The following is a 13951-nucleotide window of genomic DNA, read 5'->3' on the forward strand; positions in this document are numbered from 1 at the left end:
TTTTGGGGGGGAGATCAAGTATGAAATAACAACCGGTTTTTCCTTTCCTTTTTTAACCTCGGCATTAAAAAAAACCGCAATCCTAAGCAAACATGAGGCTCGAATCGAGTTACATATACTTCATGAGCTGTTTCCTCCTGCGACCCCCCCTTTTCCTTTTGCAAGTGCCGGTTGTGGAGTTCGACCAGTTGCTTGCAAAAGATTGAAAAGGGGGTTTCTAGCCGCCGCCCCTCGCAGGACTCCTCCACAATAACTACCGAACCCGCGGCCGCCGCGTCACACATCTACCACTTCATCTCGTGGGGCTTGTCGCCGTTGCGGAGGCTGAAGGTGCTGGCCAGGTAGCTTCCGAGGAAAGCCTCCTTCTTGACGGAGGCGAGGATGGACTGGTCAACGGCCTTCTGGTCGCTAGCGCGAGCGCTGGCAACAACCTTCTTCTGTTGATTGAGAAAAATCGCTATATCAGTATTCATCCGGCCACTTCCGTATAGGTTGGACTCCTCTCGGAGGAAGAGCCAAACCACGGGTGTGTATGTGCACATACCTGGGGCTTCTCTCCCTGCTTGAAGAAAGCCTCCTCGGTCTTCTTCTCGGCCTTCTTCTCCTTGGTGAAGTAGTCGGCAGCGGAGACCTTCTCGAGGGTCTGGGCGTCAACACCGCTGATGTCGATACGGGTGCTGGTGGCGATCACGTAACGAGCGTTGACACGGCGGAGGGGGACACCGTTGATCTTGAAGGGACCGGTGACGAGGAGAACACCCTGCTCGAGGTGCTTGAGGAGAACGACACGCTTTCCACGGAAGCGGCCGGCGAGGAGGATCAGAACGGTACCGGGCTGGAGGCTCTCGCGGACCTTAGCGGGACGGATAGCCTTGCGGACCTATATGTATATAAAAAAACCATGTCAGAATGCCTGTTCCAATTCCTTTTTGCCTATTCCGAATTCCGGGGCCCCGATTTCTCCAAGATGCGATTCCCTTATCAACTCATGCGGTATAGAACACTGGCCCTGAATCTTTGACTTTTCCTCCAAACCTTCCGCTTTTATATAAAGGAAGTTCAATCTTTCCCAATGACCAGCGCAAACCCGTCGCATTTGTTCATAACGAAACCGCATCTTCTTCCATCTCATTTTCTGGCTCTTGCACAGGGTGTGGTACTGACTTTCTTGGGCTGCGACTCGTCATCAACGGGGTACCATTTCTGGGCCTTCTGGGCCGGGTGAGGGACGGTCCTCTGGCCCTTTCCAAACTGCTTCGTCTGGCCAACAGTAGAGTCCGACATATTGGCTGCTGGGGACGAAGGTGGTCTGAAAAGAATGTAGGGGGAGGGTGGTGGTTGTCGACGGCGGGTGGTTGTTGGAGTTGATGTGTGACTTGCTACTTGCGCCCCAGGACGGGAAAGTGTGAGTTTGTGTGGACGCGAGCCCTAGCCGAAAGGCGCTAGTGCCGATTCGGCGCCCCTTTGATAGCGATAGCCCGATAACCGCTGCTTTTGTGGCCTCAGGCAGAATACGTGTCTTTTCTGCCGTCCGCCTTTCCGGTCACCCGTAGATACCAATTCCGCAGAAACCCAAGCTTCCTCCAATCTTCATCACGTTACCTGCCGACTTGTTTGCGGATGACGAACTGACGTACATTACTGCTTCAGCAGCTTCTTCCGTCAATCCACAACCTACATTCTCTTTGCCGCATCATTGGTGTGCGCTCATCATCAAAGTTCTAGCTCAGAGAATCTGTGTATATTTTCAACAGTCTTTTTTTGCTACCTTCCTTTAGCCTACACCATATTTCACCATGTCTATAGCTCCGATCATTACCTTCAAAGCGGGTATCTGTGACCTCGAGGTTAGTTTGAATACGAAGCTTCCTCCCTCACGCCACTATTTCATTGCATCTCCATCAACATGTTGCTTACTGAAACTGCTTTATTTTTTTATAGACGTCCGGTGAAACCTCCGTCGTCAAGCCAAAGCCCACCCCCGGTTACATCTATCTCTACTCCGAAGATGAGCTGGTACACTTTTGCTGGCGCCCCAGATCTGCTCCCCACACGGAACCCGAGCTCGACCTGGTAATGGTTCCCTCGGATGGTTGCTTCGTACCTTATAAGCCTGTCGACTCTACAGCACCTACCAATGGTCGTATCTACGTCTTGAAGTTCTCCTCCAGCTCCCAACGGTACCTCTTCTGGCTACAATCCAAGTCTCAGCATGAGGACGGAAACCCGAGCTGGTTCAGCCAAAGAGATCTTAAGCTAGGAGAGATTGTCAACGGGCTGCTCCAGGGCGAAGATGTGGATGTAGAACATGAGATCGCCAACCTTCCCCGAGGCGGTCCCTCGGGCGGCGATGACGACGAGACTATGGAGGATGTCGAAGGCGTGGACCATGACCCGAACCACAACCACGGAGGGAACAGTGGAGGAGCAGGTCCGGATGCGACTGGCGGTGATGTTCGGGCGGAAGGCCAAGGATCGAGGGAGGGTGGTGCCGATGGTGGAAGAGCGTAGGTACATATCTCGACAGTTTTATTTGTCTCTAGTCTTGAACTTTACTAGCCGAGATATTCAATATGCTCGGATATTTTAGTCACGATTATAGGCCTTCCCCTTCATGAATCCAAGCTAACTAGCATTCTTGGCTCACAGGGCCGCCGCTGACTCGGATCCTTCATCTGTCGTGCAGAGCTTCCTGCAGTCGCTGCATGGAGGCTCGCGGCAATCCCAAGACCCGGAGAGACCTTTCACTACTCTGCAAGATCTACTTACAACCTCGACTACATTGCCCTTCTTGGAATCTGCGGACGAACAAATGGTTGACAATCTCCTGAGCTTCCTGCCGCCGTCGCTGCTTCTCCTAGCGCAGGACAATGACCTCGAGGAAGCCGCGGCAGCTGATCAGGACCCGGACATCGCTCAAGCCGCCCTGGGATCCCTCGAACTGACGCAAAAGAAGGAGATTCTGCGCAAAGTTCTACACTCACCTCAATTTGCGCAGAGTCTAGCAAGCTTGACGATGGCGATCAGGGATGGTGGATTACCGAGCATCAGCGAGGCTCTAAAAATTCCGGTTGCAAATGGAGGATTTATGCGTAGAGGAGGGGTTCCATTGGGTGGTGGTGATGCTGTTGAGGCATTCCTCCAAGGCGTTCGGGATCATGTTAAGGATTCGGCTGAAGGAAACCGTATGGACACCGATTGATTGGGTTCGAAATAGCAGTGATTATGTTATGTTGACAGGGTTCTTCTTATTTTCCTTATCTTTTTTTCTTTACTATTATTATCTTCAGCCAGCCATTCTGTAACTATCCACTGATGTTTTAGAAATCCATTAGCGGCCTTGCATGGATGTCTCATCCCCTCCTAAGCAGAGAGAGACTTGTCATGGGTTATTTTTGGCATGAGGTGGGTGGGGTAAGAAGGGCACTGGTCGGTAGGCAGCATGATAATACTGGTAATATCAATACCGTTAATAATAATGTGTTTGGTGTGGCGTATTGGCGGACTCCGCCCGTTAATTTCAAACTGAATCAAGAATAAAAATAAAGTAAAAGAAGAAGTACGTAGGGCAAAAAAAGTTTCCGACTTGATGATCTCTTCCTCCACCGAGGGAAAAGAGGTGGAACAGATATCAATGGAATTGCCGTATCGGGAGTGGACATCAAGCGATCCATCCTTATCCTGTCAGGGACCGAACAAAGCAAGTCAAGTCAATGTCAGTCATCCGTACTTAGATTATTACTTAAATGCATCATGGGGGGGGGGAGGCGCATATTTCCCCTCCCGGGCGCAGCAGGGGGGAAAATTCCCAAGTCAAGCCCCGTTCCAAGCCAGAGCCCATCCATATCCACCCTCAATAATTGGCCGTGTGTCGAACGAACTCGACCCGGACCATTCATAAGGCTCAGACGTTTAGCAATCACTGGGCCAGAGAACCTGGCTAATGGGCCATACAGAGGCCGCCGCTGCCGAATCCGCCCCAGTTTTGGCCGCTTTGGCGCCGTCCAGCCAAAGCTCCGCTGCGCATACCGAGCAATAATAACCATCACTGTGATCTGGAAGTCGACACGTTTGGGTTCCTGTCCCCATCATGCCCGCTGCTTCTTGACGGCTGCCTGGCTTGATTGGATCCTTGCCCACGTTTCCGCACGGGGTGCCACCGCTAACTTAACCAAAGTTCGTCAGCCCTTTCGTACTACTTTAACTTACTTGGGGAGTCTGTCCCATATTTTCCCCGGCGTGCTTTTACTTGGCCTTGGTCGTCAACGCTCCCCAGGGCCCTTCTGACCTTCTTTCTCTTCTTCCTGAACAGCCTGCGATGTCTGCCTTCGGTTAGCACTCTGACGACTGCCCACCATGGCTTCAAGTAGCCATGACCGCGGCCCCGACGACGATAATTTCCACATCGATCACTCAATCCCCTTGCAGGATCTCTCATCGCCAGACCATGAACGTGGAGGTCCAGCTGGTGTTGCGACAAGGCTGGGCCGATCTTTGACCGGTAGGGGCCGGACAGGGAGAAACTATGAGCGCATAGCGGTGGATTCACCCGTTGAAACGGCCAATGCGGCGGGCAATGCGCGCCCGCATCCTCACATTTCCCATGAAGAAGATGAAGACGCAATCGAAGATCCGGGGGCATTTGCTCAAGCGACTTCGTTCGGCCTCAATTTTGACCCCTCGTCCAGTACCTCTCTTGCCCCGACGCATAGTCGAGCGCCTTCCAGTGTTGACTTAGATACCGTGCCGCTCGACGGAGCCGAACACTGTCTCACCCACATCGACACCTACAACGACACCTACAACGACACCGCACGATTGACGGAGACACAAAACGTCCAGCCCATAAGCGGAGCATCCGGCTCAGACAATGGACACCAGAATGATCAGGGCGGTACAAATTCGGTTCAATTCCCTGCTACCAGCCATTCGGGGTCACGATTGGGTGACGAACTACACAATCTGGAGGGTGGTTTCGTGGGGAGATCCCGCGGCGGAAGCAATGCAGCGGACAGGTCGCGATCGCTGTCTCCCTCGGCTTCCGGATCTGCCTTGATGCGGGCCAGTTCCATGATGAAGTCGATGTCCCAGCGTATTGTCAACCTTAGTAACGAACCTGAAGTGGTGGAACAATCGATCCTCAGGGAGGAATCGCATAAGAATGCGCGAATGGAAGAGCCCCCGGCACTGCCCTCTTTGCCAGACTATGCGCATGATGCGCCGTCTACCAGTTCATTGAACAGTTCAGCTCCTGGAGAGAAATTGCCATCAAACAATAAGGCATGGCGCGGCATTAGCAACCCTCTGAGAGGGAAATCGCTGGGTATTCTAGGCCCAGATAATGCCCTGCGGATGTGGTTGTGTGATATACTCGTCCATCCGTTCACGGAACCCTTTATTTTGATTGTGATTGTGGTCCAAACAATTTTGCTGACCATTGAATCTGCACGCTCTGTCTGGAGTTATCCCCGGGCTGTCCGTTGGGGAGCAAATCCCATGGATTATCCTTACTTCGCCATCTTCATTATCTATACGCTCGAGATTATCGCTAAAATCCTCGTGTCAGGATTGATCATCAACCCTGCCGAATACAGCACTCTAGACCGGTCGATGGGGTTCAGGAAAGCAGTTGTCGAGAAAGGGAAGAACTTGATCATACCACAGCGGCAGTTCTCAGTGCGGAAGTCTGCCATGTCAGAACAGCCCCAGGCTTCCATTATACGCACTTTCACGGGCGGATTGAATCAATTGGAGAATCAATTGGCCGATGACCCCCTCCAGAAGAGTCGCGTGCGACTGGCCCACCGTGCCTTCCTGCGGCACTCGTTCAATCGGCTTGATTTCGTCGCCTTAGTATCGTACTGGGTGTCATTCTTCCTCTCGATCTATGGAGTCGAGACTCGCCAGCAGCTCTATGTGTTCAGCATGCTGAGCTGTCTTCGAATTCTTCGTCTCCTGAATCTGACCAATGGTACTTCTGTAAGTTCTCTGTTGAATACACTTAGCCTCGTCGTTTACTGACATTCGAGACAAGGTTATCCTGCGCAGTCTCAAAAAAGCGGCACCATTGCTTGCGCACGTAGCGTTCCTTATCGGCTTCTTCTGGCTTCTGTTTGCTATCGTCGGCATCCAAAGCTTCAAATCAAGCTTTCGGAGAACCTGTGTCTGGCTTGGCGTTGACGGTGAAAGCGATTATGCACAGAATGATCCAAACGGCTCCTTACAGTTTTGTGGAGGCTACGTCAATTCGACCACTGGACTACAAATGCCTTGGCTTCAGAAGGATAATACTTTCGGTTCGTCTTCTCCCAAAGGCTACATCTGTCCTGCAGGCTCTATTTGTCTTGAAGGAGACAACCCCTACAATGGGACAGTGAGTTTTGACAATATCGTGAATTCGCTGGAGCTTGTGTTTGTAATCATGAGCTCGAACACGTTCACCGACCTACTCTACTATACTGCCGACAGCGATTATCTTGCGTCTTCTCTTTTCTTTATATGCGGGCTTCTCATATTGAGTTTGTGGATGGTCAATTTGCTGGTTGCAGTGATCACCCACGCTTTTCAGGTTATCCGAGAAGAAAGCCAGCGCAGTGCCTTTGCCGTTAAAAAGATAGACACGACTGAAAGAGAGGATTTGGCCTCTCGGAAGGTCAGTGCGATCAAGCGTCTCTATGACAAGACCGAGTGGCTCTGGGTTTGCATTATCATTTTTGATCTTGTCGTCCAGGCTATGAGGAGTGCTTCGATGAGCGATAATCGGGCCCAATTCATTGACACCACAGAACTTGTTATAACTTTTGTCTTCCTTTTCGAAATCATCCTAAGATTTGCCTCGGATTGGCGCACGTTCCACAAAAAAACGCGGAATTGGGTCGATCTGGGCCTTGTCGTAATAACGTGCATCATTCAGATTCCAGCAATCAAGCGTGAACGAGCGTACGATGTCCTTACACTCTTCCAAATTCTTCGAGTATATCGTGTTGTGCTCGCCTTCAAGGTGACCAGGGATCTCATTATGGTCGTCTTCCGCAATGCAGTTGGTCTGCTGAACTTGATCTTCTTTGTCTTTTTAATTACGTTCCTTGCTTCCATCTTCGCAACTCAGCTCTTTCGTGGGCAGATTCCAGAGGAAGACGCAGATGGTGATACCATAATCATCACCTTTTCCGACATCTACAACTCTTTTCTCGGGATGTACCAAATCTTGTCGAGCGAGAATTGGACGGATATCTTGTATAACGCTACCACGTACACAGTGTCATACAACACAGCTTGGATCTCTGCGGCTTTCTTGATAATATGGTTCATCCTGGCCAACTTCATTGTCTTGAACATGTTCATTGCAGTCATCCAGGAAAGCTTCGATGTCTCGGAGGATGAGAAACGGCTTCAGCAGGTCAAAGCGTTCTTGCAGCAGAAACAAGTCAACATGGCCTCGCAGGGAAACTTGTCTCTTTCCAAGATTTTCAAGCTCGGTAAGGACTCGAGCCGGTATAATGATCCTCTTGATCACGGCCCAGCGGCACTGGAGATGTTGCTCAAGGATGCTGTCGTCCAAGAGTTCCTTGATGAGGATGAACCACCTGAGAATCGGCCGGGCGACAACGTTCCATTAGAACAGTCGGCCACAGCCGAGACAGCTCAGCCAGGATTTTTCTCGCGCACGTGGACGAAGTTCACCACTTCAATTATGCGTCGAGAGCCAAACCCTTTCTATTCCAAGCTGGATATCCCGCGAACATTCGACGAGCTAGACCCGAGGACGATGGCCAAGGAATTTGTTTCGGCAGCTGAGCAGAGGAAAAGGGCTCAACGAGAGTATCTCATGCGACATCCAAATTACAACAAGTCACTATTTATCTTTGCGCCAAACCATCCCGTCCGGAAGCTATGCCAGCGTATCGTGGGACCGGGGCGTGGAGTTCAACGAGTGGAGGGTGTAGATCCTTACAAGCCTGTCTGGTATGCATTTTCCGCCTTTATTTACGCGGCAATTGTCGCAATGGTGTTGCTGGCCTGCATAACCACACCGATCTACCAGAAGAATCACTTTACGACGAACAGGGATTGGTTCACCTACACTGACATGGGCTTCGCGGTCTTGTTCACCATAGAAGCTATCATCAAGGTTATAGCGGACGGGTTTTTCTGGACGCCTAATGCGTACTTTCGCGGCTCCTGGGGCTTTCTTGATGGAGTAGTTTTGATCACGCTCTGGATCAGCGTCGGTGGATCCCTGTTCGAAGATTGGGGCGTCACCCGAGCGATTGGAGCGTTTAAGGCGCTTAGGGCGTTGAGACTCTTGAATGTTAGTGATAGCGCTAAGAATACTTTCCATTCAGTGATCATTGTTGGAGGATGGAAGGTCATCGCTGTAAGTTCCGCACCTTATGAGGCCCCAGAGGCAAAATCTGATGCGCTTGACAGGCCGCAGCTGTTTCGATGAGCTTTTTGATCCCCTTCGCTATCTATGGAGTGAATCTTTTCGCCGGACGAATGGTGTCATGCAATGATGGCGACATTTCAGGAAGCCTGGATCAGTGCATTGGTGAGTACAAGAACGCGCCTTTCAATTGGGATGTTCTCTCTCCGCGAGTGGCCGACAATTCCTACTACGACTTTGACAACTTTGGCGATTCCCTTTTCATTCTGTTCCAAATTGTCTCTCAAGAAGGCTGGATCGACGTGCAGGACAGTGCTATGAGCATTACTGGTGTGGATACGCAGCCGCAGGACTATGTTGCGCCGGAGAATGGGCTCTTCTTCATCATCTTCAACCTGCTTGGTGCCGTCTTCGTCCTGACGCTGTTCGTATCTGTGTTCATGCGGAACTACACAGAAGAGACTGGTGTAGCGTATCTTACTGCTGAACAGCGATCATGGTTGGAATTGAGGAAGTTGCTCCGGCAAATCTCCCCTTCGAAGCGCTCCTTTGACAATAAGAGCCGACAATGGAAGATGTGGAGTTACCGAGTCGCCGTTAAGAAACATGGCCCATGGGCAAGATGTGTGACTTTCATCCTTACACTCCACCTGTTGTTGCTGGTCTTGGAATACTATCCCGAGCCGGAGGTATGGGATCAAACCCGAGGTGAGTTGCTCTTCCTATGGCTTTCAGACGAGTTATTCCGCTAATATGGTACAGAGATCATATTCTTTGTTTTCAACTTCGTCTACATTGCCAATGTTCTGATCCGGATGCTTGGCTTGGGTTGGCATCGGTTTAGCCGGAGTTCATGGGATGTGTATTCGTTGCTCTCTGTTTCCGGAACGTTCATCACGACGATCTTGAGATTCGTCTCGTCGAGCCAGGTGATCAACGAACTGAACAAGCTCTTCTTGGTCTCGATCACGCTTCTAATTATTCCCCGAAACAACCAGCTTGACCAGCTGTTCAAAACTGCAGCGGCGAGTCTGACGTCGATCGGAAACCTCATCGCCACGTGGTTTGTCCTTTTCCTGGTATTCGCGATCGCCATGAACCAAGCCTTTGGTCTCACGAAGTTTGGTTCACAGGAGACCGACAACCTCAACTTCCGCGATGTTCCCAAGGCGCTGGTGCTGCTCTTCCGGATGAGTTGTGGAGAAGGCTGGAACGAAATCATGGAAGACTATGCCACGATGAGTCCTCCGACGTGCACCTACGATGGTAACTTTTTCTTAGACGACTGTGGCAGTGCGCCGTGGGCTCGGACACTTTTTATTGCTTGGAACATTATTAGCATGTACCTCTTCGTATCCTTGTTCACTTCCTTGATCTTTGAGAGCTTTTCCTACGTGTACCAGAAGAGCAGTGGACTCTATGCGATCAGTCGTGAGGATATCCGCCGATTCAAGCATGCATGGGCTACATATGACCCGGACGGGACCGGGTATATCACCAAAGAACAGTTTCCGCGACTGCTGGGAGAGCTCTCGGGGGTGTTTTCGATGCGAATCTACGATGGCGAATTTACTATCGGCCAAATCATGGAAGAGTGCCGGGTTGACAAGCGCGACTCGTTGCTTGCGCATCGGAGAGTGGTCGACGGGCTGGACTTGGACAAGATGGCCAGAATCCTTCGACAGATCCCAACGGACGTAGTGCGCAACCGCCGACAACGGCTGAACGCGTTCTATGAGGAGGTACTTGTGTCGGCAGACCCAGTGCGCGGCATCTCGTTCCACTCCTGTCTCATGATCCTGGCCCATTACAACGTGATCAGCGACAGCAAGAGTCTGCGACTGGAAGAGTTCCTGCGCAGACGGGCGCGACTGCAGCGTGTCGAGGAAACCATCCGTCGGCAGACAGTGATCGGCTTCTTCGACACACTGTATTGGTCTCGCGAGTTCCGGCGTCGGGTTGAGCATAAGAAGTCGGCCCGGATGAGTGGTGTTCCTCAGTTCTCGGTGCCGGAGATCTTTATTGATGACGGATCTCACGACGAACCGGCGGCGACCGAGGGGCTACGAGAACAAGCACGCGACGCGCTGACCGGAGAGGAATCGTCGCAGCAGCCGATGCTGTCCCCAACGTCCCCGACCGGGCGAGCCACACGGTACCAGCTGCCACCCATCGATACCAGTCCGCTGGGTCGGATCTCTGTCTTGAACTCCCCGGCGACGGAATGGTCCAGCATCAGCCCATCGCTGTCGCCTCTGCGGGAGCGGGCTGGCACGACGTCGTCGTACGGCAGTGGGGGAGATGTGCACGATGAGCAGACCAGCCCGGCGCATTCGCGACAGAACAGCGCGATGAACGTGAACGATGTGATGCAGTCGCTGGGCGAGTCGGTATGGGGCGAGAGTATCCGACGCAGCTTCACACAGCGACGGCGATCGGGGGAGTGAGGGAATAGATGGAGTTGGTTGATATATTAGCGATGTTGCCACGATTTGGTTTTTTTCTAATTAAAGATGTGAACATGGGGATGATTTTCAAATTCTCACCCTTGGTTTTGTTTCTTGGTTGATTCTCTTCACGTATATTTGGTCTACTCCTGTTTTTTTTTTTTTTTTTTGGCGTGTCTTGCTTTCATCCCTTTCCTCATACTTACTTGCCGAGCCGTTCTCGATGTTACGATGCATCCATCATCTGCTGTCAGTTTGTTTTGTTTTTGGGTGATTCATTTGCCGGTTTGTGTGATCCGTCAGTGAGTGAAGAGAGGGGGAAAGAGAGAGAGAGAGAGAGAGAGAGAGAGAGAGAGTTGTTGATCGCTACGAGACTAGATGTTTTGCATAGCGGGGGCGTGTGGGCGAAAACCACTGCGTTGCTTGGTTCCGAGCGCAGGTCAGTTTATCCATGCGTTTCACATAATGTGTATGTGTATGTGTACTTTTTTTTTTTCCTTCTTTCTTTTCCTAGCTAGAAAGTACAAAGAGAGACTGAGGAATAGATAGAAGAAGAAGATGATGATGATGATTGATTGGTTAATATTCAGCAATGAACTTGGCTTTCCAGGATGCTTGGCATTACCGGATTGGGCAACGATGAAGGTTGGGTTTTTGAAATCCGGATGTAGGGAGAGAGCAGGCACGAACACGTATGTATAAGGATGAAAGACAAGGAAGGAGAAAAAACAGAGAACGTCCGCAGGCGGAAAAGAAGGGGAGTTGGGAAAAAAGCCAAAGCAGGAGAGGTCCGTCGGAAGGGATAAGAAAGATAGTTTAGATGGCCGGATGCAGCAACGAGGGGGGCGAGGAAAAAGGAAAGCGTCACTGCGTTCGGCGACTTCCTGAGTCGCCCTCGTTCAATCATCTTTATCCCCAGTCCACAAGTCTACTTTTTACACTTAATTCCATTTCCCTTTTTCTCCTTCCTTACCTGCCGCTTTTGTATGATTTGGATGCAAATGGGGCCCCCCTACTAACTGACCTCTGTCTGGGCTGTAATTATAAGAAGGTTTAACTACTCCTGCTGTTGCTAAGCTCTAGTTACTTCTGGCTGTTTCTTGTTCAGTTCCTGATACTACAATGAGGCGTGACTGACTCCTCCTTCCTCTGACGTTATTGTCGTCATTCAACTGTTCAGTTACTTACTTACTTACCAACCAACTAATATTTGCTTTTGATCATTAATTGTACCTGACCTGATCCTAATTTGTCTCCCCACATCATTTTCTGGGAAGTTTCTCTTTTGCCTGCTTTGCTTTGCTTTAGTTTGGTGAGGCGAAACCCGACAGACCACCTGACTCGATCTAATTTTCCCTCCGAATCGCTCTCTGTTTTTATTGAGTTCAATCAATCAACATCCAATCTCATCCCATACCTTATTGGATTTTATCTGTCAATCTTAATTACTTTATTATTCATATTGTCGGTCAGCCCGCACCCACCTGACATCATCTCATCTTATTTTATTCATCTTACTTTATTATTATTATTATTATCATTCTCTCTTTTCTCTTTTCTCTCCCCCAGAGAACATCCTCATTCTCATTTCCACCTATTTATCTACTTATCCTCATCTATCCTCACAACCAAACCAAAAATGCGCCCTAACCAACCCACCCCCTCCACCTCCACACTTCTTTCCCTTCTTCATCATCATCCTCATCCGACCGCAACAACAAAATGTCCACCTCAACACACGCAACATCAACAATAATCCCACCCCATCCACACCCCCGACTACCTCCAACGCCATTAATGCCAATCCCAGCAGCGGCGGTGGTGGTCCATCCTCCCCATCCCTCTCCGTCACTCTCTCCATCCCATCCACCACCCCAACTCCACTCAGCTCCACAACAGCCAGTCCCACCTCCTCGCCCACTTCCTCTCCCATTCCCCGCCGCCGTCGCTTCAACAATAACCACTACTACAACAACGCTATCGGCAGCCTCAACACCACCTCCCTCTCTGACTACAACTATGGCCAAGATTACTACTTTGGCAGAAGTAGTAATAATCGCAGCCGCAGCCAAAGTCCCTTCCGGTACTACCACCACCACCACCGCCCCTCATCCATGTCGATGATGCTGCTACGGCGACGGCCCTCGAAGGTCGATTTGGCCCTCTCGGAGGAGCGATCCCGTGCGGATGAGGATAAGATTGAGCGGCTGGGATTGGATTTGATGGAGCCGAGACCCGTGGATCCGTTATTGGGGGTGGGGTTCGCGTTGGATAGTATGGATGATAGTGTTTTTGGGGCGGTCGATGGGGGCGTGTGGGAGAGGAGTGCTTCCCAGCCGAGGTTTGTGATGGGTGGGATTTTTGAGGTTATGGAGGGGAGGGGGTGATTATGATCCCTCGGATTATTTTATGGATTGTTTTATTGGGCGATGCGAGATGGTATTGGGGTTTGGGATGGATGGAGTAATTAGGGTTGTTTGTTTTTGCTTGGATTTGAGCGGGTTTACTTGATTTTTTTGGATTGAATTGGAATTGGCGGATACCTTGTGAGTTGTGATTTGTGAATTGTGATATTTATTTGGTTTGGTTGGAGTGGAGTGCAGTGGAGTTTACTTTGGATTATTTTTGTTTAGAGGGTTTGCTGCGTGTTTGATTGCTACTTTACTTTATTTCTCTATCTTCTGATAATGATTCTCAGAATCTGATTATCTGAATATTATCCTGCTATGGACATATCATTCAGCACAATTCAACTGCATATCTTGCAGATTAGCATACATAATGAACATTTCATTATTCCTTCAATTTGCTTGCTTGTTTCAGTCCACCTATCTTCTGCATCTCAGCATGAGATAGAACATAACAGAATGCTGAAAATACAGTATACAGTATCCACTTGTTACTTCTCTGAATGCCACCAGTGTGTACACACACAAAACTCCGTAATTTTCGAATAGAAAGAAAGTGAAGGGGAAAAGAAAGATGTAATTGAGACCACCGGGGTATCTGATATCAAGACGAGGAAATTCACATGTAAAAGTTTGAACAAAAACAATGGAGTATGTTGAACCCTTCCCCAGAGAATAATATGCAATGCGAGGCAAGAACGCAAGATGCC

At 50.1% G+C, this 13951-nt stretch overlaps 4 protein-coding genes across 4 annotated transcripts; 3 read left to right on the plus strand and 1 right to left on the minus strand.

The window, feature by feature from the left end:
- Positions 1 to 284: 284 nt before the first annotated feature.
- On the minus strand, positions 285 to 1284 carry BO83DRAFT_396195 (60S ribosomal protein eL6; the record flags this gene model as incomplete). The annotated part of the gene is made up of 3 exons (XM_025533120.1): positions 285 to 437; positions 545 to 880; positions 1165 to 1284. The coding sequence occupies 3 exons, from the start codon at positions 1282 to 1284 to the stop codon at positions 285 to 287; spliced, it is 609 nt and encodes a 202-aa protein (XP_025391853.1).
- A 337-nt stretch (positions 1285 to 1621) lies between these two features.
- On the plus strand, positions 1622 to 3410 carry BO83DRAFT_354660 (uncharacterized protein). Its single transcript, XM_025529110.1, has 3 exons — positions 1622 to 1847; positions 1942 to 2507; positions 2650 to 3410. The coding sequence occupies exons 1-3, from the start codon at positions 1797 to 1799 to the stop codon at positions 3200 to 3202; spliced, it is 1170 nt and encodes a 389-aa protein (XP_025391854.1). The 5' UTR covers positions 1622 to 1796; the 3' UTR covers positions 3203 to 3410.
- A 946-nt stretch (positions 3411 to 4356) lies between these two features.
- Positions 4357 to 10833, plus strand: cch1 (calcium channel protein CCH1; the record flags this gene model as incomplete). Its single annotated transcript, XM_025527270.1, has 4 exons — positions 4357 to 5979; positions 6035 to 8377; positions 8431 to 9094; positions 9149 to 10833. The coding sequence occupies 4 exons, from the start codon at positions 4357 to 4359 to the stop codon at positions 10831 to 10833; spliced, it is 6315 nt and encodes a 2104-aa protein (XP_025391855.1).
- A 694-nt stretch (positions 10834 to 11527) lies between these two features.
- On the plus strand, positions 11528 to 13220 carry BO83DRAFT_385819 (uncharacterized protein; the record flags this gene model as incomplete). The annotated part of the gene is made up of 2 exons (XM_025532640.1): positions 11528 to 11621; positions 12403 to 13220. 2 exons carry the CDS (start codon positions 11528 to 11530, stop codon positions 13218 to 13220), a joined length of 912 nt encoding a protein of 303 aa, XP_025391856.1.
- Positions 13221 to 13951: the final 731 nt, after the last annotated feature.

The sequence above is a fragment of the Aspergillus eucalypticola genome, assembly GCF_003184535.1.
Source record: "Aspergillus eucalypticola CBS 122712 chromosome Unknown BO83scaffold_4, whole genome shotgun sequence".
In the NCBI taxonomy this organism is placed as follows: Eukaryota; Fungi; Ascomycota; class Eurotiomycetes; order Eurotiales; family Aspergillaceae; genus Aspergillus; species Aspergillus eucalypticola.